Here is a 22,624-nt window from a genome sequence, read left to right on the forward strand (position 1 = left end):
GTCCATTATATGTACTCGAACATAATAAAGATACATTTCTCTAAAAACATTCATTAATCCTACATGTCACTAATGCGTTATAGTTATTTCTATACTGTTAGCCTCAGATCATGAATTTTTAAATTTGTTATGGTTTTTACATTGTTTTTAAGTAACCATCATACAACATGATCTCAAGGCCCTTTATTATCCTGCTTGTTCTTCTCTGGATGCACTCCAACTTATTCCTGTCTTTATTAGTTCTGGTGCCCAGAACTGAACACAGCACTTCAACTGTGACCTCACCAGTAAAGTGAACCAGGGGACTATTATCTCCTTATTCCTGGAAGCTGTGCCTGTCTTAATGTAGCACAAAATAACAGTAATTTTTTGCCCAAACACCACACAAAACTCCCAGATCCTTTCAGACAAAACCCTGTCTAACCATGCCTCCGCTATTCTGTACTTATAAGGCTGATTTTTTTAAACACAAATATAATTTGTGACGTTGATTCTGGTTGAATTTCGTCTTCCTAGATTCAACCCAACATTCTACCCTGTCAAGAATTTTTTTTTATCCTGTCTCTGTCATATAGTTTGTTAGCAAACTATATACCCTTGCTTTTGTATCAGCTGCAAACATAATGAGCATCTCACGTCTCTCATGAATGACTTGATCCCAGTCATTGATAAAAATGTTAGAGAGTACAGGACCAAACACAGATCCCTGGGGCACTCCTCTGGAGAGAGACCTATTGTGAAGTTGACATCGAATCATTAATGACTTTATTTTTAAGCTTTGGGGAATCGGCACAGATGTTAATTGATTTTTACCATAGTGACAAAGCTGAGTAAATAGTAGAGACAGAGCCTGAATCCTCATCTTCCTGATTCCAAACCCAGCTCTCAGTCACTGCATCATATTGTTTCTAATAATATTGGAACTATAACAGCAACAACAGCTCGTTTTCCTATGTTGCTTTAAAGGCCCTCAGTGTTCTCCCATCAAATTTATGAGGTTCTGTAGTTCAAGATACTGTTATCCCTATATTACAGATAAGAAAAAAGGCTCAGAGAGTATAAATAACTTCTCAAAAATCACCTAACTTCAGAGTTAGGAGGGGGCAAGGAAAGGGAAGGGAAGAAGCATTAGTATGGTGCCTGTTATCTCGCAGTCTCTGTGCTAAGTGCTTTACAAATATCATCTGATCCTCACAACAATCCTGCAAGGTAGCTGCTGTTATTATTTCCATTTTATAGTTGCAAAAACTGAGGCAAACAGAAGTTAAGTGACTTCCCCACGGTTATACAGCTAGTAAATGCCTAAAGCTGGATTTGAACTCGGTATTCCCGACTCCAGGTCCAGGTTTCCATCTCCTATGCAGCCAATTGCCATATTAAGACATAAACTCAAGTCATTTGACTCTAAGTCTGTCTTTCTATTATACAAACATTACCACCAATATATAGGTTTCAGAGGAGTCCAAAAAGAAATGTGTAAATTCTCCTCTTCTTCACCCCAAAATATTGATAGAATACTTTACTTGGATTTATAGAAATCTTTTTACCCTTAGGGAAGCATCTGGTAAACTTCCTTAAGAAGAACCAGGAAAAATGATCTCATCAACTAAAAGGCTATTATTCCTCTCAAAACACTTAGCTAATGTTAGAAAAGTATAGAGAACAGAAAATATCCTGGTTTTAAGAGTCCAGTGAACATAAAGACTTCTGAATGTTACTAAAGTAAATATTAATGCTGGCAAGAAAGGTCATCTATAGGCTGAATTTTGCTATTTGGGAGTTTGTCCTGGTTACATTGTCCATTCACTCACTGACTTCCACTACTGTCATTTAATTTAATTCCTTTCCCACCTACATTCAAAGGAGTACTAGACTTGGAAATATAAGGCTGGAATTTAAGTCCCAAGTTTACCCCTGTCTTTAGAGAATTGGTCTAGAGATTTTTAAGGTCCATTCCAGGCTTAAATCTATAATTCTATGATGCTACTTTTATCATATTGCTTTCTGACTTCTCTCCCTGAATTCAAAATTTACTTCATCTTTTCAGGGTTCTGCTAGGTGATTGATTCTGAATTTTTAAAGATAATATTTTATTTTTACCAATTACATGTCAAGACAATTTTTAACATTGATTTTTTTTAAGTTTAAGTTCCAAATTTCTCTCCTCTCCCTCCCTCTCACTCACCTTCCTAAAATAGTAAGCAATTTGATATAGGTCATATATATACAATTATGTAAAACATATTTCCATATTAGTCATGTTGTGAAAGAAGAAACAGAACAAAAAGAAAAAGCTCATTTTTTAAAAAGTGAAAAATAGTATGCTTCTATCTGCATTCAGACTCCCATCAGTTCTTTCTCTAGATGTGGATAGCATTTTCTATCATGAGTCCTTTGGAACTGTCTTGGATCATTGTATTGCTGAGAAGAGTTAAGTCATTCATAGTGGAGATTGTGTCCCATTTCATAGACATTCATAATAAAGCATAAATGAATAATTAATGGGATAACGGTCTAGATAACAGTCACATTTGAACAGCTTTCAACTTGCCCTAGCAAAGGATAAGTCAATATTTCGGGGACTGTGGCAGGTGAGGGGTGCCATTTGAGAGCATTCCTGAAATCACATACCTTGTAGGTTACCATTTTACCTACCTCCTCCAAACAGCAAAAATACTCTGCTCAAGTCATCTTCACCATTTCCATTCTTTCCCATATATCCCATAGGAACCTTAGTTCTGAATCCTTGAGATAAGAGTTTCAAATTATACAATTCATATTTTATAGGCCTTATTATTTATAAGAGAGGCAGCATGGTGTATTTATTGGATTGAGAACTGGCCTTGATACCAGGAACACAGGTTCCAGTCTCACATCTGACATTGATTCACAGTGTGAGCCTGGGCAAGTCAATTCTTTAGAACCCTATTCTTATCCCTTATTCTTTACAAAGACTTCTCTTTTGTAACAAACTTGCAAAGCTAATAATGTGTATTCCATCCTCCTTTTACAAATGAGGAAACTGAAGCTTATTAGGCTGAAGTTATTTCAAGGTGACATGTCCAAAGTAGCATGACTAGTGGACTAGTGTGATACACTATATATGCCTCTTGTAGCAGAATGGATAGAATCCGAGCCTAGAGTCATGAAGACCAACCTGGCTTTGAATGCTGCCTCAGAAACTTCTTAGCTGTGGGGCCTTGAGCAAGTGATTTAAACTCTCTGGGTCCCTTTTTTCATCATTTCTAAAATGGCAATTGCACCCGATTATTATGAAAATTAAATCAAATTACATACATATATGTGTAGAATAGTTAGCATTGTATATTTAGAACTTTAAGGTTTACCAAGTGCTATATGTGTCTCTATTACATTATAATATGCATATAGTATATATTATGCAGACACATGATATATAATTATATCTTATAGTATTGTATGACAAGTTATATAGCATTGTTTTAGATGTCATATAAACTTTTATGTGTATGTATACACACATATACATGTAGTGCTTTGCAAGCCTTAAAATGTCATATAAATATCAGCTAACCAAGGTATGAAAGTTAAAAATTTTGAGAGATAATTTCTGGGTAATTAATTATTTTATTAACGATGCTAGAATTTTATTAATAAAAGGAATGGTCATTTCACTGTCTCTCTCAAATCAAAGACAATTATAGCAGCAGACCCACAGTTTATATGCTCTTAGAAAAGTCAGTATTCCAGAGGGTGGTGATCAGTTTTGATTGGCTAACAATTAGTGATAGAAGAACCTGTTCTAATGAGGGTGTGATAGAGTGACATCATATCACTCTTGACCAAAGCAGCTACCTCTACACCCAGACTACCTACAGCCTTGGGCAGCCTAGACAAAGGATTTATGTCTGCCAAATTAGCTGGAGTGGAATACAATGAACAGGAATTCATTTTAGATTTGAAGCCTGATTAGTTGGGTGGAGTAGAAATATCCAGAATGAGGAGAATTTAAATCCTATCTTCTAGCAGCCCAGTCATAGAGACTGGGCTGGAGACCCAGAAGTAGAAGGGGGGCGAGGGGGAACTTGACTCTACCCAATTTTTTTCATTGTTAATAAAACTTTTTTTTGTTTTTATTTTAATTTATTTATTTATAGTTTTCAACATTCATTTCCACAAGATTTTGAGTAATACATTTTCAAGTAAATTTTCAAAAATAGCAAGCATACTAAATACTCCTTCCCCCAATCTGCTCTCTCTTATATCCCTCCACATCTGCCATCTAACTTTCTAGTAGGGCAAGATGGATTTCTATACCCCAGTGCCTGTATATCTTATTTCCTAGTTGCATGTAAAAAAGCAATTTTTTTTCAAATTCTTTATTAACTTCTGATTTACATCATTCATTTCCGTCAGATTTTGAGTTACAAATTTTCTCCTCGTTTTTCCCCTACCCACCGCCCCAAAATAGCAGTCCCACAGGATATCCTCTCTTCCAATCTGCTCTCTTCCATATCTTCTACCATACCCCCTTTGACTTTTCCAGTAGGGCATGGTAGATCTCTATGCCCCAGTGCCTGTATATCTTATTTCCCAATTACATATAAAATAGTATTAATAATAATTATATATATATATATATTTTTTTTTAAACATTTGATTTTAAAACTTTGAATTCCAGATTCATTCCTTTCCCCCCTTGTCACCCACCCTTACTGGGAAGATAAGGAGTTCAGTATTGGTTGTACATGTGTAGCTAATGCAAAACATTAATATAGTATATATATTGTAAAAGACTGACTATATTTCCCTCCCTCCTATCCCACCTCCCACTTGTTCTATTCTCTGCTTTGATCCCATCCCTTTTCAAAAGTGTGTGCTTCCAACTTCTCTCCCCCCCAGCCTTCCCTCCCTTCCATCATTCCATCATCCCCCCTCTCATCCCCTTCCCCCCACTCTTCTGTAGGGTAGATACCTTATTTAGTGTCTATATCATTCCCTCCCTAAGCCAAATTCAATGAGAATAAGGTCGACCCATTCCCCTTTGCCTTCCTATTCATCCGCTCCATAGTAACCATTTTCCCTTGCCTCTTTCTATATGAGATAGTTTATCCTATTCTGTCTCTCCCCATCTCCTCTCATTATATTCCTCTCTCACCTCTTAATTTCACCTTTTAAGTATCATCCCTTCCTATTAAATTGGTCCTGTGCCCTCTATCTATGTATACCTGTGTACATATATACACACATTCACATATGTAGTCATACGCCCGTATACCCTCTGATATAAACACACACACACACACACATATATATACATATATATATATATCCATTCCCTTCAACTATTTTCATATTGAGAGCGGTTTTATCAGTTACAATTATCTTTTTTTTCCATGAAGGAATGTTAATAGTTAAACTTTGATAAGTTCCTTATGATTTCTTTTCCCTGTTTACCTTCTCATGCTTCCCTTGCTTCTTGTATCCGAATGTCAAATTTTCTATTCAACTCTGGTTTTTTTTTTATCAAGAATGCTTAAAAGTCCTCTATTTCACTGAATGACCATATTTTCCCCTGAAATATGATACTCAATTTTGCTGGGTAGGTGATTCTTGGTTTTAATCCCAGCTCCTTTGTCCTCCAGAATATCATATTCCAAGCCCGTCGATCTCTCAGTGTAGAAGCTGCCAGATCCTGGGTTATCCTGATTGTGTTTCCACAATATTCAAATTGTTTCTTCCTGGCTGTTTGTAATATTCTCTCCTTAATCTGGGAATTCTGGAACCTGGCTATAATATTCCTAGGAGTTTTCTTTTTGGGATCTTTTTCAGGAGGTGATCGGTGGATTCTTTCGACCTCTATTTTGCCCTCTGATTCTAAAACATCAGGGCAGTTTTCTTTGAGAATTTCTTGGAGGATGATTTCTAGGTTCTTGTTTTGATCATGGCTTTCAGGCAGTCCAATAATTTTTAAATTATCTCTCCTGGATCTATTTGCCAGGTCAGTGTTTTTTTTCCCATGAGATATTTCACATTGCCTTCTATTCTTTCATTTGTTTGGATCTGTTTAACAGCATCTTGATTTCTCATAAAATCATTAGTTTCCATTTGCTCCAATCTAATTCTTAAGGAATGATTCTCCTCAGTGAGCTTTTGAGATTCTTTTTCCATCTGGCAAATTCAGCTTTTTAAGGCATTCTTCTCCTCATTGCCTTTTTGAGCTTCTTTTGCCATTTGAATTAGTCTATTTTTTTTAAAGCAATCAGAGTTAAGTAACTTGCTCAAGGTTACACAGCCAATTATTTTGTGTGGGTGTTAAGTATCTGAGCCTGGAACCTATCCCAGGTCTCCTGACTCTGGAGCCAGTGCTCTTACTCACTGTGCCACCTGGCCGCCCCTTGAGTTAGTCTATTTTTTAAGGTATAATTTTCCTCAGTCAGGCTGTTGACTCTCATTTCATAATTTTCTTACATCATTCTCATTTCTCTTCCCAATTTTTCTTCCACTTCTCTTATCTGCTTCTTAAGGTCCTCCATGGCCTGTAACCAGCTCATATTTTCCTTTGAAACTTTTGCTGCAGGAGTTCTGACTTCACTGTCTTCCTCCTGTTCCATGTTTGGTCCTTTTTGTCCCCAAAATAGGAGTCTAATGTTGAAATCTTCTGTTTGCTTTGCTTCCTTTGCCTGGGCATGTTGCCACTCAGCTATTTGACTTTTGGGCTTTTTGCCACAGTAGGACTCTGCTACCAGACAGGGGAGCTTTGTACCAAACCTGTGGTTTTCCCAGCTGCCACAGGTATTAGTTGGGTGCCTTCTGTGAAGCCTCCACAAGCTCTGGCAAGCTGGTCGCACACCCCAGGACCTCCACCCTAGACTGCATTCCCGGTCCAAGCAGGTTAAAGCAAGAGCGATTACCCCTTAGACTGATCGCTTGGTTCCCCTACACTCTGCAGGCCTGGGGCTGAAGCTGCCACATGGCAGGGGCTGCTCCCGTAGCCCTCAGGGGCTTCTTGCCCCAGGGGCAAAAGCCCACATACTCCCAACTACTGGGTCCCAAAGCCCATACTGCTCTGACCTCTCACTTTGTCCTTAGCATCTGTGTGTTGATAATTCTGGAAACGGCCACAGCTGCTAGTGATCTGGAGTCCCTCTGGGCCAGCGGCTAGTCAGGCCCACCCTAGGGCTAAAATCTCTGCCTTATATGGGCCTAGGCTTGGCTCCCAGAGTGATGCGCTGGCTGATTCCTGCAGGCCTGCTGGTCTGTCCTCAGCGGGAGGTTAGCTTCTCTGTGTCATTTTGTGGGTTTTATAGCTCCCAGGTTTGTTCAGGGTCCCCTTTTACATGAATTGGGGAAGGTGAAAGCTGGAGCCATGCAGAAGCCCTGTTTCTACTCTGCCATCTTGACTCCACCCCCAGAAACAATTTTTTTAACATTTGTTTTTAAAACTTTGATTTCCAGATTCTTTATCTTCTTCCCTCCTCACCCACCCCCACTGGGAAGACGAGCAATTCAATATAGGTTGTGCATGTGTAGTTACGGAAAACATTTCCATCGTAGATATATTGTGGAAGACTAACTATATTTCCCTCCATCCTGTCCTGACCCCCACTTACTCTATTTTCTACTTTGACCCTGTTCCTTTTCAAAAGTATGTGCTTCTAATTACCCTCCCCACATCTACCCTCCTTTCTATCATCCTCTTCTTATCCCCTTCCCCCCTACTTTCCTATAGCGTAAGAAACCCAAATGAGTGTGTATGTTATTCCCTCTTGAAGCCAGATTCAATGAGAGTAAGGTTTCTATTCTTCCCTTCCATTTTAACAGTTTTCTCCTGCCTCTTTTATATGATATAATTTACCCTATTCTATCTCTCCCTTTCTCCTTCTACCAGTATATTCCTCTCTCACCTCTTAATTTTATTTTTTAGATATCATCCCTTCCTATTCAACTGATCCTTTGCCCTATTGTCTATATATACATGTATACATACTCACATATGTATTTATACACACATAAACCCTCATATATAAACATATACGTATACATGTATGTATACATATATATTTCCTTCAACTATCCTCATATGAGAAAAGTCTCATGAGTTACAATTATTGTTTTTCCATGTAGGAATGTAAATAGTTCAACTTTAATAAGTTCCTTATGATTTCTCTTTCCTGTTTACCTTTTTCATGCTTCTCTTGCTTCTTGTATTTGAAAGTCAAATTTGTATCTGAATGTCAGATTTTCTATTCAGCTCTGATTTTTTCATCAAGCTTGCTTGAAAGTCCTCCATTTCATTGAATGACCATATTTTCCCTTGAAGCATTGTACTCAATTTTGCTGGGTAGGTGATTCTTGGTTTTACTCATAGCTTCTTTGACCTCTGGAATATTATATTCCAACCCTTCGATCCCTTAATTAATGTAGAAGTTGCTAGATCTTGTGTTATCCTGATTGTGTTTCCACAATACTCCAATTGTTTCTTCCTGGCTCCTTGTAATATTTTCTCCTTGATCTGGGAACTCTGGAATTTGGCTATAATATTCCTAAGAGTTTTCTTTTTGGGATCTTTTTCAAGAGGTGATTGATGAATTATTGCAATTTCTATTTTGCCCTCAAGTTCTAGAATATCACTGCAGTTTTCCTTGAGAATTTCTTGAAGGATAATTTCTAGGTTCTTTTTTTTGCCAATTTTAATAGAAGTTAGACATAACCATTTCTCTCATTGGCAAGGTTTGAACCCACATCTTCTGACTCCAAACTCAGTTTTCTTTCCATTAAGTCATACTAGGTTGATTAAATGCATCTTTTAGATGCCAAATCCATCTCCATTAGGGAAATAAATGACATGAAAGGACCTTAACTATCCATGTTATATCTTCACAATATTTAGCATGCCCAATTCCTAAGACATGGATCTAATTATTCAAGTAGGGGATTTGTATTGGTTCTTAGATCAGGTTTAAATATCAATATTGCATTAAAAACTCACAAAATTAACCTCTTGAGATTCATCTCAGTGACAAAAGCTTGAAAATGATTAAGGAAAGGGCATATAAAATGGAAAAAAATATTGTTATTGAAACTTTTTCCCCGTTTTTCAGTACCACCTAATATTCATGGTTCAGATGAACTTACTCAACTGACAGTCATTGAAGGCAGCCTCATTAGTTTGATATGTGAGTCCAGTGGCATTCCACCACCAAGTCTCATTTGGAAAAAGAAAGGTAAGAAAAGTTCCTTCCTGTCCTTTCAAAATGTTTTTTAACATTTTCTCTTATTTTTTTGATATCAACACAGCATTTCATTTTAGTGACTTTTTGTCCATATCTATATTTTGCATTTATATAACATGGAATAGTCTTGACCATTTAATTTTATTGTTATAAAATTTGGATGTTACTCAATTAAATGCAATCTCCCAAACTGAGAAATTGTCATAATAGACAGATGATCAAAAAGAGCAGTAAAATAATTTCTTCCATCAATTTTAGATTGTAAAATTAGGCACATAATGGAGTGTCCAAATTACCAAAGCATAGGTACCAAAAGCATAGTAGAGGCCTTCTGATGTAGTGGCAACATCACATTTTGAATTAGAAGAACTGGTTTGGAGAGGCCTATCAGTCCCCCAACTTCATTGTTCTCATCTGCCAGATGAGATGGTTGGACTAGACATACTCTTAAGACTTTTTATAGATTTAAAAGGAGATTCAAAGAAAATTCACCATGTTTAACACTCATTTTTGTTGCTTAAAATTTATTTGTGAATATGTGGTATAAAATTTATTTTTAAATTGTAATCTTTATTAGGATTCTGGACATCATTTGATAGTATCTGGTTATGTTAGGATTTAGTGTTAGACTAGAGAATTTATCTGCTGGTTCTTTTCTTTTTTTGTTTCTTTTTGAAGCTGAATCTCTCTATCTCACCATTTACAGGCCAAATTCACAAAACCTATCAGAAAAAAATTTTAAGCTGTGCTCTTTTTCTATTTTAAGACAGTTCATGTCTCCTTAAGTAGCCTGGTGGCCCTCATCTAGGGACTTACCATGTAGACACCTGATTGGTTTTAGCCTTACTGTGGCTTATAACTCCCAAAATCAAGACTCAGGTTTCTCAGCAGCAGGGGCTACAGGTGTGTACCCCTACATCTGACTAATTCTTTTACCCATGGTTTTTTCTCTCTTTAACATTTACCAGGTTGCCTTCCTTAAAATAATAGGTAGCATCTATTTAAAGCCATCAGCAAGTATTATATGTAATGGGGAGAAGCTAGAAGCCATTTCCCATGAGATCAGGGGTAAAACAAGGGTGTCCACTATCACCCCTCTTATTCAATCTGGTACTAGAAATGTTAGCAGTAGCAATTAGAGAAGAAAAGAAATCAAAGGAATCAAATTAGGCAAAGAAGAGACCAAGCTATCACTCTTTGCAGATGATATGATGATATACTTAGAGAATCCTAGAGAATCAAGTAAAAAGCTACTTGAGACAATAAATAAATTTGGCAAAGTTGCAGGATATAAAATAAACCCACATAAATCCTTGGCATTCCTTTATATTTCCGGTGAAATTCAACAGCAAAAGATAGAGAGAGAAATCCCATTTAAAGTTGCTGTAGACATTATAAAATATTTGGGAATCTACCTGCCAAAACAAACCCAGGACCTGTATGACCATAACTACAAAACACTTTTCACACAAATAAAGTCAGATCTAACTAATTGGAAAAATATCAATTGCTCATGGCTGGGTCGAGCTAATATAATAAAAATGATAATTTTGCCTAAATTAAATTATATATTTAGTGCCATACCAATTAATTTACCAAAAAACTATTTTATAGAGCTAGGAAAAAAAGTAACAAAATTCATTTGGAAGAATAAATGGTCCAGAATATCAAGGGAATTAATGAAAAGAAATGCTAGGGAAGGTGGACTAGCTATACCAGATTTAAATCTGTATTGTAAAGCATCAGTCATCAAAACTACTTGGTACTTGCTGAGGAATAGAGGAGTGGATCAATGGAATAGATTAGGTACACGAGATTCAGAAGTCAATGACTATAGTAATCTATTGTTTGATAAACCCCCAGACCCTGGTTTTTGAGATAAGAACTCACTATTTGACAAAAACTGCTGGGAAAACTGGAATATAGTATGGCAGAAACTGGGCATAGACCATTATCTAACACCATATACCAAAATCAAGTCTAAATGGGTGCATGATCTAGGTATAAAGGTTGATACTGTAAGCAGTCTCCTAAAACAAGGAATAGTTTACCTATCAGACTTGTGGAGAGAGAAAGACTTTATGACTAAACAAGAATTAGAGAACATTATAAAATGTAAAATGGATAATTTTGACTACATGAAATTGAAAAGTTTCTGTACAAACAAAGCCAATGTAACCAAGATTGAGAGGGAGGTAGGAAATCGAAAGAATCTTTACAAGCTATGTCTCTGACAAAAGACTCATTTCTAAAATATACAGAGAATTGAGTCAAATTTATAAGAATACAAGTCATTTCCCAATTGATAAATGGTCAAAGGATATGAACAGGCAGTTTTCAGAGAAAGAAATTAAAGATATGTATAAGCACATGAAGAAATGCTCTAATTCACTATTGATTAGAGAAATGCAAATCAAAACAACTCTGAGGTACCACATCTCACCAGATTGGCTAAGATGACAAAACAGGAAAATGACAAATACTGGAGAGGATGTGGGCAAATTGGAACACTAATGCATTGCTGGTGGAGTTGTGAACTGATCCAGCCTTTCTGGAGAGCAATCTGGAATTATGCCCAAAGGGCTATAAATACTTTCATACCCTTTGATCCAGCAATACCACTCCTAGGGTTATATCCCAAAGAGATCATAGAAATGAGAGAAAGACCCATATGTACAAAAATGTTTATAGCAGCTCTTTTTGTGATAGCAAATAATTAGAAATTAAGGGGGTGCCCATCAATTGGGGAATGGCTGAACAAGTCGTGGTATATGCATTATATGGAATACTATTTTGCTATAAGAAACGAGGAGCAGATGGTATTCGTATTTACCTGGAGAGGCTTAAAAGGACTGATGCTGAGTGAGAAGAGTAGAACCAGGAGAAATTTGTACACAATTACAGACACAATGTATGTGTGATGACCAACTTTGATAGACTGGACTCTTCTCAGCAATGCATTGATATAAGTCAATCCCAAAAGACTCATGATGGAGAGAAATATGTGCATCCAGAGAAAGAACTAGAAATAACTATGTTTATATCCAGGTGGAAGCAAAATACCTGATCTTTTTCCTTCTCTTATTTGGTTTTATGTCCTCTTTACCATTCTTCATTCCATCCTTATAACCTGACTAATATCTAATGTGGAAGTATTTACAGATCCTATCCTTGACTATAAGCCACCATGCAGGGGAGAGGAGGGAGAGGGACAAAATGTGAAACTCAAGCAATTGTGGAATTGAATCCTGTAAACTAAAAGGAAACAAACAAATTAATAAAAAAAAAGATAAACATTTACCAGGCTGAATTTCATTTTTTGTTTTCTATTACTTTCAAAGTTGAATTTTTACAAATGGAGATTTACAGATAACATGATATTCTCCCCTCAGGAATAGAACTGAGTATATTCCGTGCACTTGACATACAGAGGGAAGTTACACCACATGAATCTGATGACTTTTGTTAAATACTCATCTTTTTTGAAAGACACATTGCCTCTTGATTATTTGAAAAAAGACACTATCACATAACACCTAGCAAAGTAATGTGTACAAATTCTGAAACCAGTCATTCTTTTCAGGGTCTCCAATGCTGACTGATTCCACAGGGAGAATCAGGATGTTATCGGGAGGCAGACAGCTGCAGATTTCAATTGCTGAAAGGTCTGATGCAGGATTATACACGTGTATTGCATCAAATGTTGCTGGGAATGCAGAGAAACAATATAATTTGCAAGTTTACAGTAAGTCAACCAGGCTTTTACTTACTTTCCTTTTTCTTCATCACTATCTTTTTTTTCATTTTGCTACTGTTAGGACTCAGTCCAAACTCTAAAGCTGTATCACAACACTCAACTGTTTGGTAGAAAAATGAAAAATTGAATCAACTATCAATCTATTTGTGTAATCCCTAGATATTTGGAAACATCCAAATATTTGGTGGCATGCAGATTTAAAATCAAAAAGAATGAAAAGTTTTGCGCTTGTGCAGTTTTTAGTCACTGTAGAGAGGTCTAGAAGAATGAGAATGGAAAAAGAACATTTAGATTTAGGCCATAAGATTGTTGGTTACTTTGGAAAGGAGCAGCTTCAACTGAACAATGAGGTCAGAAGCCAGATTTAGAAAAAAATTAGAAGAGCTAAAGAAGGAAAAAAAAAAGAGGCACTTAGTGTAGATACCTTTGGGATTTAACTGAGGGAGGATTGATATAAGATGATACCTAGTTTGATTGGTGAAATCAAGTGAGAGTTTTTTAAGAATGAAGAAGACTTGCTGTTTCATGCCCTCCTTCAATGACTGGCCCATCTCTTTCTTCAGCCCTATATTTTAAGTCACTTCTTGAGTGCACTAAGTCATCATAGGCAGATGCAACAGTCTAATTGCTCCCATCAATTCTCTCTCTATTGTTTTTTGGGTTACTTATAGTTTTGATTCTCTAGAGGTTATAGAATTCCATATTTTATATCCATATAATACTCCATATTATCACAGAGAATATTGGCATAATAAAAAGATATACTTTTGTTTCATAAAAAAATTGTTGAGGAGAAGATAATGGTGCCCAAAACAAGACTTCTTAATCCAGGAAACTTTTTAAAAGTATTTTTATAGTTATTTTAATATAATTGGTTTCCTTCACCATATCATCTACTTTATTTTCTGTTTTAAAAACCTTGTTCTGGCTTCCCCAGATGTCCACAAGTTCACATAATACAAAAAGGCTAAGACCCCCTGGCCCAAAGATGCTTGAAAGTATTGAAGCTTATTAAAGGTTATCAGGTATCTTAAACTTTTGTTTAAAGTCTACCTTTTGATTTCATAATTTTTTCCTGGAAAAAGATACTAAAAATGCTATAAAATCCTATCTATAGTAATCTTGTGATACTTAAACAGCATTGCATCTAATACTATGGTACATATAAGAAGTTTAATAATATTAATAAGTTTTGAAGTTTTATTGAGGTCTTTTACTAGAACTTGAGAAAGTCACTCCATGGGGCCTCAGTTTCCCTATCTTTCAGAAGGGGTTATATAAGACTTGTTCTCTAAGGTCATTTTCAGTTCTCAAACTCTAATATATTTAGATCTGGAAGTTTCATTATATTTTCTATATGTAAGGCTATGTGAAGGGTGTGTGCTTCAAATTGGGGCTTGTCTAAGATAAACCGTTATTAGGAAAACTTTAAAAATAATACTGGTAGGAAAATTTTCAATTAAAGATAGAAAGAGTCTCATTTTGTTAATCCCTCTAAAATGATTTCTTCAATGCCATCTTTTCTTACATTTTGTCAAAAATGTACCTTTTTTGGCTTAATGGGGATTCTTCTCTCTCAGTTTATCACTACTACTTCTTGCAGTCCTAGGACTTTCTTTCACTATCTCCTTTCACAGAGTTGACCTCATTCCTTGTCTTCTTGCTTATCTGAAAATACCTGAAGCACAGAGTTGAATTTTATAGCATTTATAGCATCTTTGTCTCCCTGCCTCTCTAGCTCGTCCAACCATATCAAGCAATAGTAATCACCCTGAAGTCACTGTGACCCGAGGGAAGAGTGTCACTTTGGAATGTGAAGTACAGGGCATTCCTAAGCCATCGGTAACCTGGATGAAAGATGGCCGCCCCTTGCTCACTGGAAGAGGAGTGGAAATTCTGAATGAAGGACACCTCCTTCAACTGAAAAATATCCATGTGTCAGACACTGGCCGTTATGTGTGTGTAGCAGTGAATGTAGCAGGAATGACTGATAAAAAATATGACTTGAGTGTTCATGGTGAGTAAAAAGAACACAATATATTAAATGGACAATTTTGACTATACCTTTTTTTTAAGTATGATGCCCAACATCCTGAAGGTTACATGTCATGCTTTTCATCCTCTGAAAGATCACCCTTGATATAGTCCTACAATTCTTCATGTATACTACATATACTCTGTTACTTTTTATTCTAGCCCTTCTGGCTTTTTTTTCTTTTTCTTTTCTTTTTGCTAAGATCAAGAAAAATGACACATTTTTCAAGGAAATTAAACAGAAAAAATTAAATAGTAAAATTATATATTTGCCTTAAACTATTTGGAACTAATTCTTCCCAAAGAGAAGGACCTAGAAAGGATTAACATACTTACCTTATCTAAAATAAACCTTAATGTCTTCAAACTTTATGATTTTTTGCCCTTTTTAATCTTAACTATAAACAGATTTTCTTTAAGGCAGCTAAAGGGGGTTGTATGCTAGGGAGTGAATAAAAAATATTCATTGAAATAGAAACAAATGTGCCCCATGTGTGATATATACTTAAATGTCATGGGAACTGTATTGATTTTAAGAATTATAGCATCTGTATCACTAAGCCAAGGAAAAAAATATACAAAGCTTTGCTTTACTATTCAGTATTTGAGAGCCAAAATGTGAACTTTTAAGACCTAATACATATTAAATTCCAAAGATACCTACAAACCATCTTTTTAAGGAAAACCAAAGGAGAAAATGTTAGTGGTATGCTGATTTATGTGAGGACAGCTTTATAAATTATGTGGCTCATTTACCTTCCTTGGTTCTAATGAATCTAATCTTAGAGTTTTAACCTTATTCTATGGTCACAGATTGGACCATTAACCACAGTTATTAGTCTAGAAGATGTGTAACACTAGTTATGTGAGAGTCTGTACTAGAAGGTATAAGGGACTTAGAGTCAATTGATAATTTGGGGGAGGGGAAGTATTTAAAGTACATGGTAGGTTCACACTGCCATTTTTGTATACCAAGAGAGAAAAAGTTAGTGGATTCTTTTTATTGTGACAAGAGAAAAAATATTCCATTAGGTACTTGTTTTCTATTGATTTATTTAATTTTGTGTTACAGTCCCTCCAAGCATTGTAGGAGACCAGGAGGTACCTGAAAACATAAGTGTGGTGGAGAAGAATCCTGTTACATTGACTTGTGAAGCATCAGGAATTCCTCTACCTTCAATAACCTGGCTCAAGGATGGATGGCCCATTACCCTACGCAGTTCCATGAGAATTCTCTCAGGTATTAGGAAAATAAATCACATTGCTTTCAGATGCTACTATGTACATTGGAATCCTCCATAAAGAGATCAGAAGTGTTGGTGGTACACCAAAAAGGGGCCACAGCTAGGCACAAATTCTCTTCCACATCTTGACACTCAGTATTTTGTATTTTAATCCGGGGTTTACCACAAGAATCAAATGTTAGACATTTGATTATTTAGGAAGTGTTCTGTTTAATTAGCAATATTAGAAGGAATGTCATTTAACTTTTGTTAAGTGTCTTTTGTATGTTAAACACTGTGACATATATTGGTGATGTAAAGACCAAAATGAAATGACCTCTGACCTCAGTAAAGAAAGCTAGCATTTATATAGCACTAGAATATTTGCTGAGCATGTGACCTCTGTTATTACAGTGGATCCTCACAAAAGTCATGTGAAGTAGGTGCTATTATTGTCCTGCTTTACAGATGAGGAAACCCTGAGAAAGGATTGCATGGTTAGCAAACATCTGAGGGAGAATTAGAATTGAGGTGTTCCTGACTCCATATGACTTTCAAATACTTTTGAAGTGTTTATATGCTGGAATGCTGGAAAGGAAAGCTACCAAAATGGATGAAAAAGAAATAAGAATTCAAAAACATCACAGCAAACTGGAAATAGGGGCTGACACTACTGGCAGTAATATTTAAAATGGGAAGAACAGCCAGCACGTACATAGGGCTTTGAAGTTTGCAGAGTGCTTTATAAATATTATCTCATTTGATCCCCTCAACAACCCTGGAAAGGAGATGCTATTAATATTCCCATTTTACATATGAGGATCCTGATGGAAGACTGAGGTAAAATACTCATCCAGGATCACACAGCTTAGTGTCTAAGATAAGCTTTTGAACTTCAGATTTTCCAGGTTATAGGTCTAGCACTGTATTTCACCACTGAGTTACCTAAATAAATGTGCATCAGGCTTATAAGATTAATAACTGAAGTACAGAATAGGGGAGAACCTTAATAGTTTATATGGAAAAAAATCCTAGAGTCAAGACAGGACTAACAGCTTCCTACTTCTTGGTGGACTAGAGTTAAGGAATGAGGCATGTCAGACATGGCCAATATAATATGCTGATTTGTTTTGCTTGGCTATACTTGTTCCAAGGGAGGGTTCTATGGGTGTTGGGGAGGGGCAAGGGGAAAACCAGAAGGAAAGTAGCAGTGAGGCATATAGCACTTTTTAAACTGTGGATCATGACCCCATATAGGTCATATGGATCTGTACTATTTCACATAATTGGGCTGTCTAAGAAGCAGTATATAAACATGGAAGAAAGGGTTGGGAAGCAACCCATATGGGGTTGTGACCCACAGTTTAAGAAGCTCTGAAGGGGTCACAAGTGGAAATGGTTTAAGAAGCCCTGATGTAGAAAAAGAAAAGAACCCCTAAAATTTAATGGTTTGATTGTCTAGAAGTTTAATTTTGAATGTCACCTGAATATTAAAAAATCAGTTTTAGCACAATCTTGAACTGTATTAATTGAAATGTAGTTGCCTGAGTGGAGTTCATCTGGATTATTTTTATCCACATTTTAGCAGAAACACTGGCAAAGTTGAACCCCTTCAGGGGAGGGCAAGTGTGATGGTGAAAAGTCTGGAATCAGTGATACCTGAGAAACAGTTAAAGGAACTGAGATTGTATTTCCTGGAAAAGAAAATCTTAGGCAGATGTGTAGCACTGGTTCCATGAGAGTGTGGGCCAGAAGGGTGTGAGTGATTTAGAGTCAGTTGCTGCTTTGGGATAGGGAAGTAGATAAAGGACGTAGTAGGTCCATGCTGCTATTTTTGTATACCAGGGAGAGAAAATTTTGAGCTGTCTTCAAATATTTGAAAAGCTATCATGTGGAAGAGAGATTAATTTATTTTGTGTCCTTCCAGATGTCAAATCTTAGACCTCAAAATAAAGTAAAACTTTTTAACAATTCAAGTTACTCAGAAGTAGAATGATATGCCCTAATCAAATCAAGTTAACAAGATTTATTTGTGCACTTACAATGTGACAGACACTGGGTATACAAACAGAAGCAAAGAGAAAGCCAGTCCCTATCCTAAAGGAGCTTACACTCTATTGGGCTGGGAAGTCCAGAGAGTGAAGTATGACTAGTCTAGGTTCTTCCTCAAAATGGAGGTTCCAGGAAGAACTCAACAATGAAAGAAGGGGGCTATGGGAGAAGACAGCTGAAGCATACTGGCAAAGTCTAAAGAGTGGAGTATGGCTGGCCAGGGTTGTTCCTCAAAATGGAGGTTCCAGAATGAACTCACCAATGAGAGAAGGGGTCCACAGGGACTTGGTGAGGTAGCTACTTCCCTATCACCATGTACAAATAGAGAACAAATAAGCATCTGTCAAGGATGTTAGCACCTCCTAAGAATGGGGCTTAGGAGAACTAGGTTTTAAATCCAGCTCTGCTACAATTTAACCTCACAGATTATTAGCCAAGTCATTGGACTTCTTTGGGTCTCGGCTTCTTCATCTGTAAGATCAAGCAATTTGCGTATTTTATCTAACCCCCTCATTTTGCTCATGAGGAAACTGAGACCTGTTGAAATTAAGTGACTTGTCCAAAAGTCACAGAGGTAACAAGCAGCAAAGTCAGGATTTGAACCCAATTTCTTTGACTCCAAATCCAATGTTCTTCCCACTGTGCCACACACTGAGTGGTATTCCCAAGGGTCCCTTCCAACTCTGACATTCTAACATTCTAAGATCAAGGATATTGTGAGTGATGGTCTCCAAAGTCTCTTCCAATTCTAAAGTTATATGATTCAAGTCTATATATTGTAGGATCTGGAAAAGGCTATTGCACTGATATTAACTATATTATTGGAATGAATAATCTTTTAAGAGCTTTGTTATTTCTGTTTTGGGAACTATTTCCTCTTCCATGGCTTCCATTTCCATCATTTTAAGAGTGCCTTTAGTCTCTGTTGACTTTAGGAATGTACTAAAAGTTTAAAAATTATTGCTAAATGTTGGTTGCGGAACATTGCACATGGTGTTTCATAGTCATCAAAGAGCTTATGTAGTAATCTGTAAGGTGCCCCTCCCTTCCTCTCCCCCTCTCCCCAGAAGAGTACAGCAAATAACCAAATCCCTATCGATGAAAAGTGGGAACATTTAACAGCCAAACCAGAGCCCTGTGGGATAGTTAGAAGCTGAGCAGAGTGAGGAACTCAGGTTTTTTGGTTGACTTGAAAGAGCAGGGGTTTTTGTTTTCTTTTGTTTTGCTTGAACAGCTGCTGGAGATCCATGAGCTAACAGATTCAAACAATTTCACCTTGAGTTTCTGCCAAAGGAGTTGTTCAGTAACAAAATCTGAACCTTTGCCTTGCACAAGAGATGAATGAGTATCAGATGAATGGCACATGACTTGTTGACATTCAGCCTTTGCCCAGTTTGCAGTGTGCTTCTGGCTCAGTAAAAATCTGTTCTCCTGAGGGTTTTAAAGTACAGCTATTTTGAAAACAGTAATGGATTTGGTGACAACCTTACCATCATTATTAAGTGCACCAAAGATAGATAACTGCTAGACAAAGTGAAGTAACTACACATAAATAAAACTTGCTTTCAGAATCATTTTGATTTTCATTTGGGTTAAATGAGAGACCTATGAACACCAAGAAATAATTGTCCTGGGTTTTAAGTGGTGGTGTTTTGTAGGATGTGGATGACTCGTGTGTTTTTGGTTGCCCAGATATCTCTAAATTGACATTTGAGGCAGCATTACATAGTGGAAGAAGTCCTGGGTCTGGATTTAAGAGACTGAGGTTCAAAACTGGACTTTGCCTTAGGTTAATGGCAGTGGACAAGGTGCTTACATGTTGTGTGCCTCAGTTTTCTCATCTGTAAAATGAAGTTAGACTAAATGTTGGCCTATTCCAAGCCTAAGTCTATAATCCTATGAATGAATGAAATCTGTCACCCAAACTAGTTGCTGAAGCCTTTCCTGATACTGGATATTTCCCTTCTCATATTTATTTATTTGTTTATCTATTTATCTATTTATTTGCTTCTTGGAGGGCAATTGAGGTTAAGTGACTTGCCCAAAGTCACACGTCTAGTAAGTGTGTCAAGTGTCTGTGGCCGGATTTGAACTCAGGTCCTCCTGACTCCTGGGCCAGTGCTCTATTCACTGCACCACCTAGCTGCCCCTCCCTTCTCATATTTAGTCTGTCTGTATGTAATAACTGATTTGACTAATGTCAGTTAAAAAACAAAACTCATGAATTTAGGCAATGAGCCTTTTGGAAGTCAATATAATGTCAGTTATTATCATAGCGACTAGCACAGTTTGGACTCAGAACAAGTGTGTGATGGATAAATAATTAAATTATTTTTAGCTGATTTTTTTAATGTCATATAGACACAACTTTAGTGATATTTTGTGCTTAAAATGACAGATAATAAACTAGAGATTTTTGAAGAAAATTTAACATTTTCTTGTTCTACCTTTTTGGGTTTTTATGACACTGTTCTTTCCATGTTGTTCTCCTAATCATTCTGTCAACCAAGAAATATGTCTTCAGCCCTTAATATGTGTCAGGCACCGTCCTAACTGCTGGGGATACTTGTCATACTCCTAATTGTCCGTTTCTTCTCAGTCTCCTCAGCTCAACATCTACTGTTTTTCCCTATTCATGAGGGTCAATATCAGTCAGTAAACATTTATTCAGCACTTATTCTGTACCAGGCACTTTTTGAAGTGCTTAGGATGCAAAAACAAAAAAGAAAGTCCATGTCCTCAAGGAGCTTACAATCTAACTGGTGAAGACAACACGCAAAAAAAGCTGAAAGGGGGGAGACAGTAGACATAGGAGAGTGGAAGTACCCGGTGCAAGGGCCTGGCAGAGAACTTGAAATGTTCAAAATGAGTGCACCGAGATGGGGAATGGAGAGATATCTGAGGAGAGATGTCTGACTGTAACATAAAGCTTATCCCTGGACTGCCTTTCCCCTTTATCACCACACTCTCTCTTCCATGTGTTTAAATATCATCACTAACTGACAGCTTCAAGACTCGTGTACAGATATTCTCACCTCTGTCATCAGTTCTGGTCCTGCATCTCCAACTGCTCATTTGACACTACCAACTGAAGGCACTATCAACATTTAAAATTCAACATGTCCAAAACAGAAAATTGTTTTTTTTTTAAATTATAAGCCCTCCCTTCTTCTGTCCTTATTGGAAAAGCTGCTGTGGTGAGTGGGATAGTGAATCAGTTAGAGGTGTGTAAAAGGATTGTTAAAGGACTGTGAGAAGTTAAGACATCAAACTCATGGGTATGTGAGTGGGGAAACATTGCTGTAAGTATTTGCCTCCCTCAAAAGAGGAAGAAACAAATTGCTCATTTGTCCTCATGATTCCCATCATTACCTACTCTTTGGTAAGAATCAGGTTGAAAATTTCGATCCTGGTCACTTTTAAACATGAAATTCTTCATTAAGCCAAACCATAAATTAATTACTCTTCTTTTGTAAGATAGAAAATTCTAGGAGATATTCAAATTATTTAATTAATTAAAACATATATTACCCTTTTGCTAGATGCCAAACATAGTGTTAAGCACTTGGAATACAGTCATTGCTCTAGAGGGAGATAATGTACTGAAGAGGTTTCAGCTGCAAGTTGGGTTGAAGGGCCTTGTAGTCCTTAGGGTGTAGCAATAAAATAGATGGTATCACATCTTCTTTAATGCAATTATTATTTGTATTAGTAAGACCATTACTCTTTCTGATGTTGAATATGCCAAGTACTCTGGCAGCAAGCATTTTCTTAGTCTTCCATAGCTGTGGCTATGGAGAGACTGAAATCTAAAACACATGCAGAATCAGTCTCCATATTGGATTTCCACAGTTTGATCCCCTGCATAGTTGCTATAGGGTCAGGCTGGTAGCATATGTGGTGGCCTAGAGGGTGATGCTCTTCCTATGGCTCTTGGGCTCACCTGCCCGTGAGTGCAAGTCAGGGTACCTTGGTGATTGGTATCATTGAAAAACTTCCTCCCTCCAAAGCCACACCTTTGTGCCAAGCATGTAAGCTCTTTCTTGACCTCGTATGTTTCCTCTTTCTGTCTAGGCAACCTGGAGCATATTACAAGATAATATAAATTCTGTTCACTTAACTCAAAATGATTGCCAAAGAGAAGCATGATTAAATAATGATAGTATCAGAAACAGTAAAGCGTAGAATGAACTTAGCCTACTGTGAAGTCATAGGAACAACAGCTTTTTAAACTGTGTTGAGCAAAAGATCAGAAAAGGCATAGGCACCTACTTGAAGTAGACAGCTGCCCAAGGGTTATTCCTAAAACACAAGTCTGATCATGCCATTCCTCTATTCATTAA

General features: G+C 36.8%; 1 protein-coding gene across 1 annotated transcript in view; it reads left to right on the top strand.

Moving 5' to 3' along the window:
* HMCN1 (hemicentin 1) overlaps nucleotides 1–22,624 on the top strand; it is a 514,591-nt gene that overhangs the window by 338,882 nt on the left and 153,085 nt on the right. The window contains exons 43-46 of the mRNA XM_069074427.1: nucleotides 9,084–9,206; nucleotides 12,799–12,960; nucleotides 14,711–14,989; nucleotides 16,079–16,246. Coding sequence (XP_068930528.1) covers nucleotides 9,084–9,206; nucleotides 12,799–12,960; nucleotides 14,711–14,989; nucleotides 16,079–16,246 — 732 coding nt within the window. The remainder of the gene's footprint in view (nucleotides 1–9,083; nucleotides 9,207–12,798; nucleotides 12,961–14,710; nucleotides 14,990–16,078; nucleotides 16,247–22,624) is intronic.

This window comes from Petaurus breviceps, unplaced genomic scaffold (assembly GCF_028583685.1).
Source record: "Petaurus breviceps papuanus isolate PSGF00001 unplaced genomic scaffold, PetGlider_PUasm1.0 90895, whole genome shotgun sequence".
In the NCBI taxonomy this organism is placed as follows: Eukaryota; Metazoa; Chordata; class Mammalia; order Diprotodontia; family Petauridae; genus Petaurus; species Petaurus breviceps.